General features: G+C 44.8%; 1 protein-coding gene across 1 annotated transcript in view; it reads left to right on the forward strand.

The window, feature by feature from the left end:
• efnb1 (ephrin-B1) overlaps positions 1-17,433 on the forward strand; it is a 58,360-nt gene extending 40,927 nt beyond the window's left edge. The window contains exons 3-5 of the mRNA XM_083980549.1: positions 7,334-7,426; positions 13,062-13,178; positions 15,375-17,433. Of these exons, the coding sequence (XP_083836675.1) occupies positions 7,334-7,426; positions 13,062-13,178; positions 15,375-15,766 (602 nt within the window). The 3' untranslated portion in view covers positions 15,767-17,433. The remainder of the gene's footprint in view (positions 1-7,333; positions 7,427-13,061; positions 13,179-15,374) is intronic.
• Positions 17,434-17,641: the final 208 nt, after the last annotated feature.

A 17,641-nucleotide genomic window follows, 5' to 3' on the forward strand; every position in this document is an offset into this window, starting at 1 on the left:
ATGGGATGTTTTGGCTGCTGTCGTTGCTTGCTCGTAACTTTAATACTATATGCAACAGCTTATAATATTATAAGCTTCAACCCCCCCACCCCCACCACCACCTCAGGTTGTTTTATTATGGCAATCGGCCGCATTCAGAATTCTATGATCTGCACTCCCCCGGTGCACACCTGTCAGATTATGTGGGTTTGGGCTTAGGAGTGTGCGTGCACATTTTGAACAGGCCTGAGTGTTTATGTGTGTGTGTGTGTGTGTGTGTGTGGAGGGGAGGGGGTGTGGGGTGGGTTGGGGGCCAGCGAGTGCAGGAGAGAGGTTCGGGATGCGATGTGCTCGAAGATGAGTCTGTCTACATCTGTCATGTTGGAGTGCGCTCAGTCTGTTCATGTTTGAGACAGATGACTTGCTCTGCTCCCCAAGGTCCTCCTGTTATTCTGCATCCTTTATCTCCTACTGATCCGACAGACGGCCTGCACCGTGTGTGTACTTTTGTTTGCGTGTAGGCGTGGGTGTGTGTGTATGTGAAAAATTTCCCCATGTGCGCATCCTGTCTTATGCGATTCCTTGAGCACACGCGCACAGGACAATGTCATCCTCTTGTTTTTGTGGTTGCACAGGGAAGTTTTGTGCCGTGGACAGGGGAGGGGGGGGGGGGGGGGCACGGGGTTTTTCATCATGCTGATTTGGGAAATGGGGAATGGAAAAAGCAGCAATGTAAAAAGCCCTACCCTGTTGGATTCACCGGAGAGGTGACACACAGGCACCCGCAGCTAAATGATGCAGAAGCTCTCTGTGTCTGCGGGCTGTGAGTGTTGTACAGACACGCACACACTGGCAGATACACACACAGACACTTTGGGAGCCGCTGACAGGTCCTCTGCAGAGGTTAAAAGCTGTCATAAGTAGTCTTGAAGCACCAGCCCAGTGGTACAGCCCATGGAAGTCCATAATGCGAAACCTTTGGCTCAGTAATCTGGGACTGTCTTGACTGTTATCCAGAAACTGTACACACATACACTCACAGTCAGAGACATGGACAAACACACAGAACCTCACATGATTAAAAAAAAAAAAACCCACCAATGAAAGTCCACATATTCCCAAACACAGGCAGACATACGTACAAATTCACATTCATGCACATATCTGTCCAAGCATACTCACAAACACTGCATGTGCACAATAAAACACAGAGATGCTCAAATGCACACAGTTGCGTGGAGGCCAAAATACACACAAGAGACTCAGGTGACAATGTAACAGAAATGGCGAGGTGAGTGTGAGTGAGAGGGAGGCAAGCTGGCAGCCACACGCATACACACTCACACAGACACACAGTCCAACACACACATATGCTTCCTCTGCTTCACAAAGAGAGATCACCTCCCACTTCTTCTTTTTTCCAAACTGAGTTCTCCTCCTCCTCCTCCTCTCAACTCCTCACTTCATCACCTCCTTCCATATTCTCTCACTGACATATGCATGCACGCACACTCATCCCCATCCACCGTCCTACACACATACACACACGCACACACACATGCAAACACACTTCAGACAGATCAAGTCTCACTCCTCCCCGGCTTGCACACTCGCTCGTCTTCAAAAAAAAAAAAAAAAAGAGGAATCTCCCGCTTCCTCTCCTGCCCCTCCTCACCCCGCACTCCTCTTTCCATCTACTCTCTAAACACCTCACCCCCCAACTACACACACACATAGACACACACACACCTCGTCACTTCACCTCCCTCCCTCCCTTACCCCTCCACAGCACCACCAACCCCTCCTCACCCCACCCCACGCTATCCCATAGTGCTCTCTGCTGGGAGGATTTAGAGGTACCCTGTAATTTTGGTGCCGGAGGAGCTCTTAAGTCCTGCCTGATCTTCTGGCTACACAGGCAGCCAACGTTTGTGTGTGTGTGTGCATGTGTTATGTGTGAATATGTATTTGTGTGTGTGCATGCACATATCAGTGTGTGTGCTTCAGTGTGTGTTAGCTACTGTGGGTCCAAGTGCTTACATGTCTTTTATTTTTTTTCCTGCAACCATTTCAAGTGTGTGTGCAGCTGTACATGCTGTTTTTGGTTTTGTGTGTGTGCATGTGCACGCGTGCATGTGTGTGAGAGTGAGCAGTCTAATCAGTACACAGGAGAGGAGCTCCCCCTCTGGCTGTATACTAAAGCAGTGAGCTGAGCAACAGTTGTGTGCATTGGGCCGCTAACCATCTTAAACCTTGACACTAATGTTGCTACCTTCTTACCTTACGCGCAACAAAGCGGCTCCTGGGAACAGGCAGCACGCAACGATGTTAGAGCAGCTACATGATAATCCTTTGCAAAAAAAAAAAAAAAAAAACAATATGGGAGGGGTTAAAAAAACATTACTGTTCAGCATGAAGATTAGAAAGTCAGCTGCGTCCACGCACATTACTCAAAACCACATTTATTTTAACCTAAATTCAATATTGGATTTTCAAAATAGCATGAAAAATGTGCGGCGCTAGTGTCAAAGATATGACTGTTTCTATATCGTCTGCCGAGTTCTATTATCGAAGAGAAACACAAGAAGAAAACACTGGCTGAGTCGAGTGTGCCTAATACATCTGAGATAATGTGAAAAGTCTGAATGAATTTTCTTTGCCCACTGCCAAACCTGCGGAGGAGACTACGTGGGAGAGATGGCGAGTGAGGGGTTGGAGGTTGATTACTGATTTCCATTTCTATTTCTAGGACAAAGAAATGGAGGGCTGATGGGCTGGGACATCTATTTAGATCCATTTCATTCTGCCATAATCAGGCTTTAGCCATGCCCTAATACTCAGGATTAGAAAAGGTTCAAAGTGCAAACATCTAGATCCCCCAGTATTATTCCAGTCTGCCAACCTCACTCTGTATGTGTTTGCATGTCTGTGTGTGTGTATTTGAGTGTGTATGTGTGTGTGTTCACGTGAAAGCTTGCATGCATGCCAGATCTGCTGGGGAGGGTTATCTCTGGAATCAGGCCCATAAACCTAATCTAACCCTCTCTGTGCTCATTCAGGAGTGAAATATTTTGTGCAAATAGGCTCGCTTTTCCTTCTCCCCACTTTGACTCTGGTTTGCTAATGTAAACAAAAACCGAGATAGGAAACATCGCAGGTATGAGAAATAGCCATTTCTGTTGTGACGCTCTGTTTGGTGCAGACACGTACAGCTGACAGGCTGTGTTCGGCTCCCTGCTTCGCCTCAAATGGATGAAACAGCTCTGTGTGCTGGTGTTTTTCCTTGATGCTAAGTGTGAGTGATCAGATCGCGGTTGTGCCTGTTTATGTATTTAGCTTTTTTTTTTTTTTTGGTTTGGAAATGTAGACATTATTATTGGTGGTTACTGTGACTACCCGCTGCCTGCTTGGCTCGTCTAAGTGGAAGTCTGAATGCTGTGGAGAATGGGGGGGCGGTGTGTGAAAGGTAGCCAATGAATGTCACCTCTCATCCACTTTCTCATTAAACAACCTGCTCTCTGTCTGTCACATGGGCTGTATCTATCCCCTCGTTCAGTGCTTTGGGCAGATGTTGCGCACGCTGGCACGCACGCGCACGCATAGACACTGGCATTGGCACACACGCACACACGCACACACGCACGCACACACACACACACACACACACACACACACACACACACACACACACACACACACACACACACACACACACACACACACACACACACACACTCGTACACATGAGCCCATTGCTCTGTATGAAAGCAAAACCCTCCTGGGCTGGACAGGAATAATAAGCAGCAGATGATTCATGATGGAGATGGGGAATGTATTCAGCAGGACCACCTGAGTGACCTCATTTAGCAGACCTGAGAATAAATATAGACCACCGCATCGCACTCTAGCCTTAGCTTGTGTCGTCTCGGCCAGTCAGCACTGCATCTCTCACACATCTCCCACTCTTCTCCTCGGAGCACCTCAGGGAGCAGACTTTCCCGTCTACCCTGAATGTCCTTGTGAAATCTGTGTGCATTTGTGTATATGGAAGTGTGCGCATTCATATATACATGTTAATGTGTTAGCAGTAGTGGTAGGTGTGCAGTATTGGAGCTGGGGCTTTTGTTGCAGGCCAGCTATTTCCCTTGTACGGTTTTCTCTTGGCTGATACATTTGTACTGTAGATATTTCCCAACATCAACATTTGGCACCTGGTTTCTCTTATGACTTCAGCAGCTGTAGATCTTTTGTTCTCTCACTAGTCACTCTGCGGCCAATGATCCACACCCACAAAGAGAGCCTTAAATCACATACAAAAATCCTCTTTGGAGCCGACCGCTTTATTAAAAAAAAAAAAAAAAAAAGCAACATTCCTTCATGCAATGACCAGTTCTTTTGGTATTCTGGACCGCTAACGTCAAACTGGTTTGCTCCACTAAATCATCAGCAGCAGGCTGGAAGCTTCTTTGTTCTTGGTCCTGTTGATGCTTTATCCCCTTGTGTTTTTATCTCCGCTGAGACACATAGGAAGACCCAATTCCCCAGTTTCCTCTTTCCAAAACATGACATGACCGTCGGCCTTTTAATATCGGGAAATCCAGATTTGGATTAACGTCAGTATGCCAGGATGAAATGAGGGAGAGAGGGTTAGAGAGAGGGAGAAAAAATTGAGTGAGAGAAAGAGTAGATGGAGTGACTGAGAGGCTTTCAGATTAAAAAAAAAAAAGCTGGCAGTGTGTCCTTGTTGTGGAGTAGGGTTTCAGTCAGAGTTGGAGAATTGTAGCTGGCAATCATCTTTTTTTTTTTTTTTGAGTGAACCCTGACATGATAGATGTAAATACACTGATACCAGACGGGAACCAACACAGGAGCGCGTGGTGCTTTACGGACTGCAAGAGTTTTTTTTTTACACACTCAACAGTTGCTCCTGTAGTAGATTTCCATCTTGAATAGTACTTAAAGATGGATTCACATAAGGAAATGTGGTTAAAATTGGACACGGTTAATCCGATTATGAATTTCCAGTGGTACTGTAAAGGCCTTGAATTATTTGACATTTTAAATGGCCTGAATACAAACAACGTATAAAGCGATCATCTCTTTATAAATACAGCTCTCTTTCAGTTTTTAGTCTAAACAGGAGCCTCCCAAGACCAACTTATCATCATGCCACATCAGTAATGCAGGAGCCTGTTCAGCCAGCCTGAAGGAATAGTTAATTTAGATGACAGAAGCAAGTTAACACAGAGAAGATTTGCTCTCTGAGTGGATAAAATTCATAGCATGACGCTTACTCTTAGTCAGATTATTCAGCGCCTTTGAGCTCGATCTTCAAAGCGCTAATTTTTGTATAACATTGCCCTGGAAATTTAAAAATTGAAAGAAGAGGAGAAATTGGGTGGAAAATGGCAGGATGAGGTTAGCACGTGTGGCAGCGTCTGGGCCGTTCTGGCTGCGAGTCAGTGTGCCTTTAAGACTGGAAACAGGCCGTTCACCTCACTGTCTTCGAATGTTCCCGTTAGCAGAGACATGGTCCTTGCATAGACTTTACATAAATCATAAGACTCACTTAGCCCTGAGTGTTCATTCACATTAATGTCCCACGTAAATTTAAAATCTTTTTGTTCCTGCTGTGCACTCTTTCCTCTGGCCCCTCATATATACATTATATAGTAATAAGTAAAACCTCCGTATATATTTCAGTGTCGGGTTCACTCAGTCATGTTGAGTCTACAGCAGGGGGAATTTGCCAAAGAGCTCCTGACACGATGTTATCACAATCATTCTCACAAATTATCACGTACTCCAGCCGCACTAACAAAATGTTGTGGTTCCCTTTGTAATTTAGAGCCTGAGTATGATCTGATAATGTAACATAATATTAGTGCAATTCATTATTTAGTTTTCTTCAATTTCGCTGGAGTACAAAGCTGAAATCCCACAGGGCAGCAAAATGTCAGCATTAATAATGCTTTGGAATGACAAGGCATGAATCAACTAGATGAGTCTTTCCGTTGCTGCAGAGCCAGATCCAGATTTGAACTCAGCTTGGTACAACATCAGTTTACAGCGGGGAAATGCATGTAGAAACATTGATACATCGTGCCAGCGAGACAAGTAACTGAATGTTTGGAGCGCATTGTTTTTGGATCCACCCTAACCGCCCCCACCCCCACTACATCTGTAGCCGAGTCTGCCGCTCATTGTGTCATCATTAGATAAGCACCCTCTCCAAGACTATCTCATCATAATGAGGGTGCCATCTGAAGCAATCACCCAGGGAGATGGTCATTGAGTTAAGAGGGAGGGAAAGGGAGGGGTAGAGCCAGATAGTGCAGATAAAAAACTAAATGAAGTGAGCGAAAAAACAGAGGGAGGGAGAGACAGAGTGAGTGACCAAGACGGATACTGTGAGGAAAAGAAACAAAAGCATTTCAGAGGAAGGGAGAAGTTAGACCAGCAGGAGCGGAGATGGAGAGCATTTGGGGAATTCCAAAATTAGAGCTGCCATCGCATGCGCCCACACAGACGCACACCCACACACACACACACACGTACACATATACACAACTGCCTTGTGCATAGCCACTCAGTGTAAAGGTCAGAGTCACACTCTGTCTCCCTAGGTCATTATCATGGGCCCTAAAATAGACAGCCAATTGTGTCACACTGTCTGAAGTGAATGTGACATTGAATAAACAACCCTCGACCCTGAGCTCCTCACTCAAGTCAGAGCCCGCCGCACACTTACAAAACAAATGAAGGGAGGCTGACACGCACACACACACACACACAGACGCAGACACGCTCTAATATATAAATGTACGCACGAACATTAAGGGAGGCATTTAGCTCTCAGCACAACCAGCAAGTAATGACACATGTGGCTCAGAGGGAGTAAGCAGCTCGAGGACTTGGCAAGCAGCTGGAACTCTGGCTGGCATGTCTCACTGCTAAACTATGCACAGACTGAAAACACACACTTTCTCAGACACACACACACACACAGGTTTGTCCATAGTCCTCCTCTCCACCTCAGCACCCCCACCGCCCCCTTCAGTAGCCTCTAATGTTGTTCCATTCATTTGACTTCACTTTATTGTGTTAATGAGAGATACCGTTGAGAGGAGCTGCCGGTTGATTGAGGGTGAGAACGGCTAATCACTGGAACAGCTAATCAGTGCTTGTCGTAAATATTGATTAGTTCTGTGTGTTATGGACGTGCTCATTAACCAGTGTGTCATCTTCTCTCCTCCTCTTTCTCCTGCCTCCCCTCTCTTTACTCCCCATCACTTCTTGTCCTACACCTTCTCCCCTCTATCCCTTTGTCTTCTTCTCCTTCCCCCTCCTCCAGCAACCTCCAACGGCACAGTGGAGGGCCTGGAGAACCGAGAGGGAGGCGTGTGCAAGAGCCGAGCCATGAAAGTCATCATGAAAGTCGGGCAAGGTAAATGTGCGCTCACCTCACATGTAGAACACAATACAGCAGTGCTGCCTCAAAGCCATGTTTCACTTTGGTGTGACATTTTCATTTATCGCCATGTGTGCCTAGCGTGACTTTGTCCGCCACCGGCCTCTGACGGGACTCGCATTTTCTGAAACTGTAAAGTTGTGTTATGAAATGAACAGGCCACCAGCGTTGAAGCTTTTACGTTTTATTTTCTATAACTGCTGTAGTCTTATTACTTTGAGCTGGGTTTTGCAACTTTCATTACTGTTGCATCATAATGACATGTGACTCACTTTACTAGGTTCTTGATTCAAGTGAAAAGGAACCCAAGCAACATATCTCCTCAATTAACTTACTTTTACATAAAATTTAGTATTTGCATTTGATGCACTGTAGCTGAAATCTGTAAAAAATCTTAATATTATGCTATTCTGATAATTGCAGTCAAGCGTCCCTGTATATAAGAAAACCACGCATCTCCACATGTGGTAATTTAGAGTCTTAAGTGATAATTCATTTTGGAAGAAAAAAAACTGTCAACAAAATTTGTCAACAATTATTACTTAGCATTGATAACCGCTTTGTGTGAGTAATTGATAACACAGTTAAACGTTGCGTTAATTATTTTTAATGACATACAATTACACACTTAAACAAATAACCCCAGAGTGTAAAGAAACCTTTATGTCTGAGAATGTACATGGGTTGGGCGACGTCACTGATTTATGGTGTAAGTCGATGACAGAGATGTGTCATCTTTGCATACCAGTGACTCTGAGGTAACTGCCCCTTTAATATATGCAGTTGTACCAGGTCATTGCAGGCAATGCTACAAATCAATAAGCAGGACTACTTTATGGACTGCACTATTGGATTTATGGGATTTTTGCTTCAATGTGATGTAGTGGTCTGATTTTTTTCAGTGTAAGTTTGCCATAAAAGAACTTTCCCATCTGGCTGGTTTCTCAATTAAATCATGATATGTCTCAATATTATGGTGTAAAATTATGATAGAAGATTGTTACCATATCGGTCAGCTCCACTGACCATACACAGTAGTTTTGAGCACATCTATTCATATTTAAATTCTGTTTGTGCAAACAGTGTAGAAAATTGGATCATTTATAAGAAACAATAGCACATTGAAGAATGGCCCCACTTCATCTTCTGATGTTCCTCAGCTGTTTCTCAGCTCGTTTATTACACAGTCATCACTGAGTGAAAATGTGTTTGAAATCACAATGTAAGAGCACAGTCGGGATAAGTCATCTAAAAATGCTGGAAGTAAACAAGAGAGTTTTGTTTAGATATCCTTGGACACAACATTTGGTTTGCATCACACATTTCACTTTTAGACATACTTTTACTCAATACGTGGACATCTATATCCTGATTTTGACAGTGTACAGTACACAGATGTGTTACTCCGTAAACATTCCCCCCTTCCTTAGTATGGTTGTTTTGACCGAAACAGACACTAACCATCGTCTCAGAGGAACATCTGCCCGCCACGATGATCTGATTCAGCTTAGATGCTGGATCTCAACATGTCAGAAATAAACTGACTTTCTAAGGAATCTGCAGAGAGAAAAAGAGGCAGAGAGAGAGAGAGAGAGAAATGTGTGTGTGTGTGTGTGTGTGTGTGTGTGTGTGTGTGTGTGTGTGTGTGTGTGTGTGTGTGTGTGTGTATGTGTGTGTGTGTGTGTGTGTGTGTGTGTGTGTGTGTGTGTGTGTGTGTGGGGGGGGCTAGTGGGTTGACAGCAGTGTATCCTGGCAGTCAGAGGGAGAATAGAAGCTAACAAGCTGCTGATGCTAGCAAGGTCTGAGTATGAACAAATTCAGCAGATACAGAGAAAAATACCCACTGCCATCCCAGAAACAGGCAGGCATCACATTATCTCTCCATGTAGGTCAATTAGAGCATCCGACAGCCGGGGATTGCAACACTATCGCCAAATGACAACACGTCTGCATGAGTGCAGGAAACACAGACTTTTACACTGAACTATTACTATTCCCTATTATTGAGGGAAAAAAAGAGAAAACAACAACTCTCTGAGCATATTAATGAAATTTGAAAGAAAACGTGTCATTCGAGGAAAGTTCTAGGAAACTTCCTCTCGGCTCCTGTCTGTGTGTGTGTTCCTGCGGCTGCCGGCTGTTCCTCAACCTCGCCAGAGCCATGCACTCATTTCCCAAAACGGTCTGAAGTGAGCTGTCACTCACAATCGATGTGCCCTAAAAACCTTGTTAGAAGAGATGCTGCTGGCCCAGCTGCTACTACTTTTTAAAAATCTATTTCTGTGGGTGGAATTTTTGATGCATAATGTGCCCACCCAACCCAGTAACTATTTGAAGAAGGGCCGTGAGAAATGAGAGCATTGACACAAACTTTGTTTTGACTTTTTCTAGGTGATTGTTTTCCCCTGCAAACATAAAGCAGGCACTATCAGGACTGCAATAATGACTGTTTTCATTATCGGGGGAAACTGCCAATTATTCTAATTAACATGTGAGAAAATACAGAAAAATGAATAATGTAAATTCCCACAGCACAAGATGACACATTTAAATTACTTGTTTTATTGGACAATTTACAATTTGAGTGCATTCATTAAAGTACTGTGCTTAAGAATGCTTTTGAAGTAATTTTTTACTTTGCTTGAGTATTTCTATATTATTTATTGGACATCTTGACCTAAAAATGAAATATTTTGCATGGCATCTGCTAATAATATTTCTCTCAATAAAACAACTTTTAAAATTGTTAAGAAAGCTCCACATTGACTAATTATAATTGTACTAAAAAATGCTGCTTATATTTGCAAGACTTTTTTTTTTTGTTCATGTAAAAAATCTGAATATTTTCTCCACCACTGTGATCCAACCATTTTCAGTTTTATGCAAACAGGTCAAACCCAAATATATTCAGTTTACAATCATGTATGACGAAGAAAAACAGCAGTCCCTCATTTATCAGATCATCATCTCTCTGCATGGAAGATATATAATTTGCTGTCTTTAAAAATAGTTATGTTTTTGATTGGCTCCAATAGGGCTGAAAGTATTTGCTGATTAACTGGCTAAAGGGTTGACAGGAAATTCATTTGATTGCATTTGATTGTCAGTCATGCAACAGATTCATTTATCATGCTAAAAAAATTCAAACATTTTCAGGTTGTAGCCTCTGAAAACTGAAAATATGCTGCTCTCTCTTTGGTTTTGTTGAATCCAAAATGGAAATGAATTTGGCTCCTGGGCTGTTTGTTCATCACCTTGGGCTCTGAAAAACTGTGATTGACTCACTATTTTCTGACATTTCAATCAATTTATTGAAGGAAAAGCCCTCAAAAGAATGCTCAGTAATGAAAACAATCCTTATTTGCAGCTTTACACTCAACCTTCAGCGGCCACACTAGATTGTTGTTTCAACAAACACAAAAAAAAAACCTGTGCTCCGCTTGGCTCTGGCCCAAGATGCTATTGTGTTTAGGCCACATTTCCACTGTATGTCTCCGTATCTGAATGCCAACACTTTTCTCCAGCCAATTCCCCAAGATCGTCCCATATGTCCACTCTCACTCCTTTGCACTTTGCACTATGGATCACATTTTGGTGACTCATCCTGCTGTGCGATATGAGCACATTCTTTTAATGTTACATTTGCATTTTCCTGTTAAGACACTCCCGCGGTTTAATCACGTTGAATCATCCATTTGTGGGAAGTTATGCGCCCTGACACGCTGATATCTAATTGTGCTTTAAATGCCTTGCGTTCCGTCTTTTGTCTTGATGTAAAATGTGAAGTTAAAAGGAAGAGAAATTGAATGAACAGGAAATATGGGCAGGCCATATTTTATACATCTATCGCCGTTCAGCGGATTCTTTCTCCTCTACCACATCATGTCACTGCGCTCATTAGAAATATGTTGACTCACTGCCTCGCACGCATCTCTGCCCCCCACCCCCCACCCCATTTTCTCTCCCTTCTATACTCCTCAACATATCTGTCTCTCCTGTGTCGCTCGATCACTGTCTCCCTCTCTCCTCCGCCTCCCCCTCCCGCCTTCTCCCTCCTTCTGGTGGGTTGGCAGTTCTGAGGTAGTTGCTGTCTGCATAGCTAAGGGAAATGTCAGCAGTACACACAGAAAAATGGGTCAGAACATTACAACGCTCCCCGCACATGCTCAGTGGTTGACACACAGTGCCGAGGCTATATGCATGGAGTGAATCAGATCACTGTGTCCTCTCATATCCTCTGCCATGCGTGAATGTTCCCACTTCTCACTCCTGTCTTTTCTCATCAATTATTGACGGCACACAACAGCTCACGGCTATGTTCACCACTGCTGCAATCAGTATGGTGCAATGTGGTGGTGGTCTGGACACAGAAAGAGGATAGAAGAGGAGAGGGGATCGATTTGTTTAAAATGTTATTTCCGCCAAAAAACAAACAAAAAAAAAGAAGTGGACACTGCCATGGATTTATCTTCCTTTCCTTCTTTGTCTGTCCTCATTTTCCTGTCTCTTTTCTATCGTTCAATCTGCTAGACGCTCCACACCCAAATTATTTCCCTCCGCGAGTCTCGGACAAACTGGGTTGGAAATAGAAAATACTGCTAGGCTGTCAGGGCCTTCTCACTCACACACTCACAGTCACATATGCACGACCACACACACGCCACACAAACTTGCCACGAGGGACTCAAATGAAAATTGCCTCCCCACATGCCTCACTCTTCTGTTTCTCACACACACACGCCTTGAGCAAGCCTTTGGGCAGATGCAGATAAGGCATGATAGAGGAGCAGCATCAGATAGGCGACTGTGGAATCCATCTGACCGGCATCGGTAATAGTTTATAACAGCACTCTGTCTGCCGGCCCGGCCCTGCTAAATAGCCACGCCGTGGACCCACCAGTGTTTACCGCACAAAGACTTCAAAGTGCATGTGCTGGAATCACAACAGACAGACAGATAAACTGTCTGTTTCCTTTGCCTTCCCCTCAGAGCTTATGCAACCCCCTCCCCTCTTCTCCTCTCCTTGCCTCCCCTCTTCTCTTCCTGTCCTCCTATTCTCTCCTCTTCAGAAGTGTGCCTCATTCAGGCAGAGTTAAAGCCAGAGCAATAAATAAGGCATATTATGGCCTTTTAACGTGATGAATAATGTAAAAACAATAAAAAGTTAATATATAACTACTTTACCCTCATTCTGCCATGCCTAAGTATATTGTAAGTATACTCTGGGTGTGTGCTTACGTGTGTGCATGTGCGTCTGTGTTTGTGTGGGAGAGTGTGTTACGTTCTCATGAAAGTGTCAGTGTTGGAAATGCCTGTCTGAGTGTTTGCTGAAGGAGTCGCTGATGTAGATGTGAGCTCAGTTTTTACGACAGGACAGGGATACTGGCATGTCTCACAGACGGTTGCTAACTTGTCCTTCCTCTTTTTGTGCTTTTATCTTCACTTCTGAGATGCTTTCAACACATGCAAAGATAACCTTCTCTGTGTATAAAAGATGTATCAAAAGATAATAAAAAATAATCCTTGCCGATGCAGAGGAGCGAGTCATTGTAATTCAGGGGGTGCTGCTCGCCAAGGCTGAGTTTTTTTGTGTGTTTCTTGTTTCCCACAGTTCCGAACGCAGCGAACCCTGCGGCGCCGGAGGCTCCGGAAGACAATGCCATACCGGAGTCCAGTCCCAGTCCGCCTGACCAGGGTCGTATTGGACCCGAGATGCCAGGAAACCCTGGTGAGTAGATTGACAGGCCAAGAGCACGCTCATAAACTACTGCTCGAAACTCTTTCCAGAATGCTGTCTAGTGTCTAGTGTGCAAACATTTTAGTAAGATAAAGGTTTTCAAAATGAAAAGGAAAAAAAAAAACGAATATTCACAGCCTCAAGGGTTTTGGTAATAATTAATCACATTTAGCCTCAAAAGAGAAAATAAAAACCATAGTTGACTCTCCAGTGTGTTGCCTCATATGGCTCTCTCATGCTGCAGGCGTGCCCTTGCTTGCCGGGGGTCAACATGCTGAAATAGGTGTAGACCCGGTGTTGTACAGAATAAAATAATGCGCACAAAACACAGCTTGCAATTAAACAATAAGGAACCCCACCTAAAACAAATACAGCTTGCCCTGAGTCACTTCACTTGTTCATACTTTACATAAAGGGTGTGCTGCACCCAAGGAGACTCAAAGACATACTTCTTTATTATATATCTTTTTACACCTCATTAGAATTGCAGATCAATGAAGATTAAAAGCAGAGATAATCGAAGAAGTCACTTGAGCCTCCTCGGATGCTCTGGGCCTTACTTGTTTCCTGTTTTCGCCAGCACCTTTCATAGCTGCTTCCCACAAAAGGGACCACTTTCTTCTTCGTCTTCCTTTTTTTCAGATCACTCCCTACACAAACTTTTTGACTTACTCTACAACTTTGTATCCCACAAACTTCCTCCTCCAAGTACAGACCGTACTGCCTGTCCCAATGTGATAAGCAGTCCTTTTTTTAATAATTGCTTATTTGACATTAGTTTCTCTATAAAAAGACTTCCTAATGTCACTTTTCCCTATTCTGGGGCTTTTACCTGTCTACCATTGTTAGATCAGTGATTATGTCAAGTGAAGAAGTGGAGGGTGGATGAAGGACGTGTCATTGTGGTTTGAGGGGCTGATATTTCAGGAATGAAATTTCTGACAGCCCCTCTCCAGCTCCCAGAATGTACAAAATTCCTCACGCCTCTGATTACACCGATAAGACTGGAATCAGTAGCTTTCAGTGTTGTCATTTGGACGTGATAAGGTAGAAGGCGCAGTTATTCCCTCCTCAATAAATGGTTAAGTGCAGAGTGGTCAGTCGGGTGCGGAGACACAGTCATTAGTGGGGATGGCAGCTTCCCGAGGTATGAAGCTTTCTTCTGCCTGTGTGTGTGTGTAAGGAAGGGGGGTGGGGTGGGGGTCATGGACAGAAAAGAGGTGGTGCTGGTGGGACGGGATGGGGGTGGAGTGGGGAGAATGGTGAGTCCTGCTCTTTGGCAGCAGCTGCATGCATACATGGAAAACAGATTTGGTTCCTCTCAGATTTCAGTCACTGGAGGAGCCAGTCATTCTCTCTCCCATCCAGCAACAGCCCCCCCCCCCCCCCCCCCCAAAGAAAATCCTGAACCCTTCAGACAAAAGGATAAATAAAAATCAGATGTTCAGATATGCCCTCGTCTATTTCTGCTTTGCATATCTCGCTCGGCCTCTGCCATACAAACGTGGCCTCGACATGTCATACAACTTGCCCGTGTTCAGTCTTATCAAAGCTTGCAATCTTTGTCATGTTGAGTGATGACTACAGATTTCATTAGTAAGCTATTTTGACTGAGCTAATTCAATTAGATTACTTCAATGGGATTGTTAGTCATGTAGAGCAAACAACAAACGGGACTGTGATCATAGTTGATTTAGTACCAGAACAGTGATATCTACATATGACACAACTGGCTTACTGTAAATGTTATTGCCCCCTGATTGCCTAGTTGCCTGGTCAGGGTACTGTAGGCAATATTTCAAAATCATATGTTTATTCACAAATGTTGAGAGCACAGCCGCTTTCTGTTTGTGAGTACAGAGCTGCTAAATTGTGGCTATTTTCAAGAACAGACGTCTGTGCTGAAAGGATTTTGCACCCCATATTGTCTACATATGGAAAAATAAAACTCCACATGAGATCCGTCTTTTTGATGTACATATTTCAGCTTTTTTTTTCGTATAATAAATCTCACAAATATAAAATAGAAATATGAGGTAAAAAAAAAGAAGGGGAGGGGGGTTAGAGTTGAACTACCCTCCCCTCAGCTAAAGTAAATGGCAATACCTTCCTTCTCTGACCTTCCCTCCCCCCATAATAACTCCTGCACAGTTCCTAACCTCTCTCTCTTTTTATTTCTCCCTCTAGACACCATGAATCAGGACCAGGGTTCCTCGCCAAACTCGGACGGCTTCCTCGGATCCAGAGTGGCCGTGTTCTCCGCCATCGGGGCCGGCTGCATCATCTTCCTCCTGCTCATCCTCCTCCTCGTCATCCTTCTCATCAAGATGCGCAAGCGTGCCAGGAAGAATGCCCACTCGCAGCCCCGCCCCTCGGCGCTTTCGCTCAGCACGCTGTCCAATCCCAAGCTGCCCGGGGGCACGGCTGGCACGGAGCCCAGTGACATCATCATTCCACTGCGGACAGAGAACAACTACTGCCCTCACTATGAGAAGGTGAGCGGCGACTATGGGCACCCCGTCTACATTGTCCAGGAGATGCCACCGCAGAGCCCTGCCAACATCTACTACAAAGTCTGACATGCTCCGCACAGCCAGCGACACAGCCAGGAGAGAGAAGAGAGGAGCGCTTGATTTATGTTCTTGGGAAGAACACCTTCCTTTGCATTCTGGGGACTTGATGCTTCTTCAAGCCCCTGTTATTACTACCACCTGCTGCACAAATCTGGAGAGATACGCACTGACCAGTAACCAGCGGGGTTGCGAGCTGACTGATGAGAGGTTTATTCTGTTTGTTTGGGTCGTCTGACAATCCCCACACCCCTCCTCCTCCTCCTCCTCCTCCTTCCTTCACCTTCCACCTTCTTCGTCGCCCTGCTGTGCTCCGACAGGGGGGCGGGGCTGGAGCAAACCAACAGATGGAACTTAAGCTTCCTGGTTTGCTGTCCCCTTTTAATGGGCAGGATATAACTTATCTCAGTTCCCTGAAGTACAGTCTGTGCTACACCCAATTAAACACACCATCCTAGCGCACAGGCAGGAGCAGGCTGACACAGGCCCCGAACGCCACTCAGCCTGCAGTTTGTGTGCAAGCATTAAACATGTGTGTATGTGTGTGTATGTGTGCGTGTCTGGGCGTGTGTGTGTGTGTGTTAGTCAGGGCTCCGTGCTGGGCCAGGAAACTCTCCAGATAGCTCAGGTATCAGACACAGTGTGTGGAATAATGTGTTCCTCTCCCTTCGCACCTCTGATGTTTGCCTTACTTACTATTTTTGATGGAGGATTTCCTCGAACCCTAAGTCAGTTCACAAAGCAGTTGTATTTTGTTAGACTTTTCCTACAAGTGCACAATGTATAGAGTTGAATAGATCATCATTATCACTCCATCTCACCACCCACGTCATCCATTGAGTTCATTTTCATTTTCCCAAGAAAGTACCTTGACCTGGACTGTTGATGTCAAGGTGTGTATGTATGTATGTGTGTATACGTGTGTGTGTGTGTTTCCGGGGATACTCCCTTCTCCACTGGTCTGATATGGGCTTTACCATTACTCTGGTATTTATGACCTACTTGTGTGTATCTGAGGGTGTTAGTGAGTGCATGTGCTTGTGTGTGTGTGTGTGTGTTTGGGCATGTCCAGGCCTGTCTTATATCTAGGCAGACTTATTGGCTTAGGGGTAGAACAGTAAGTTACTGTATCATGAACTTCAAAAACAAGACAGACCGACAGACTGACGCGCTGACAGACAGGTATCTTATAAAGCCCTTCTAGTGCTCCAGCTGGCAGCGAGTGAGGGTTTTATTGTGTCTGATGAGCTTTTGGGGAGATGGTTTTCAAGACAGCAGGCAGGTTGATAGTTGTTTGTTCTAGCCTTTGGTGCTACACTGTAAGCATCAAACGGTTAGTCTGGTGCCTGCTGCCTTGGCGAGGTGGGTGTAGGTTGGATGGTGGGCACTGATTGGCTGGCCTACATAGGTAGAATGCCCTATATATAAGTTGGATGGCTACAGAGCTACGGATGAACATTGGGATACAGTATTGTCAGATGCCCATTGCCAATTGGCTGCCATCTGTAGATGAGTCAGTGGAGTGCACAGTCAGTGGCATCGCCAGCATGTGACTAATCTATGTGCCATCTCTGTGCCCACACTCACCAGCCGGGGAGGAGAGGGAGAGAGAGAGATAGAAAGCGTCAGATGAAGGAGAAAATGTTCCTGTGACTTGGCTTTAACCTGAGAGGAAGATGGCGGTTGGGGGTTGGGGTATGGGCTGGGGTGGGGTGGCGGGGTTGGGGGTGGGTGGGGTATACGGAGGTAGTTTAGCATTCATTTTTCCATCCTCTCACCAGTTGTGCTGTGAATAAAAATGCTGTGCAGAATGTTCCACAGTCAAGGTGTTCAGCCAGCGAGGACACTGCAGCTCAGCTATCACACAGCCCAGGGCAGCGGCAC

This window comes from Trachurus trachurus (assembly GCF_905171665.1).
Source record: "Trachurus trachurus genome assembly, chromosome: 10".
In the NCBI taxonomy this organism is placed as follows: domain Eukaryota; kingdom Metazoa; phylum Chordata; class Actinopteri; order Carangiformes; family Carangidae; genus Trachurus; species Trachurus trachurus.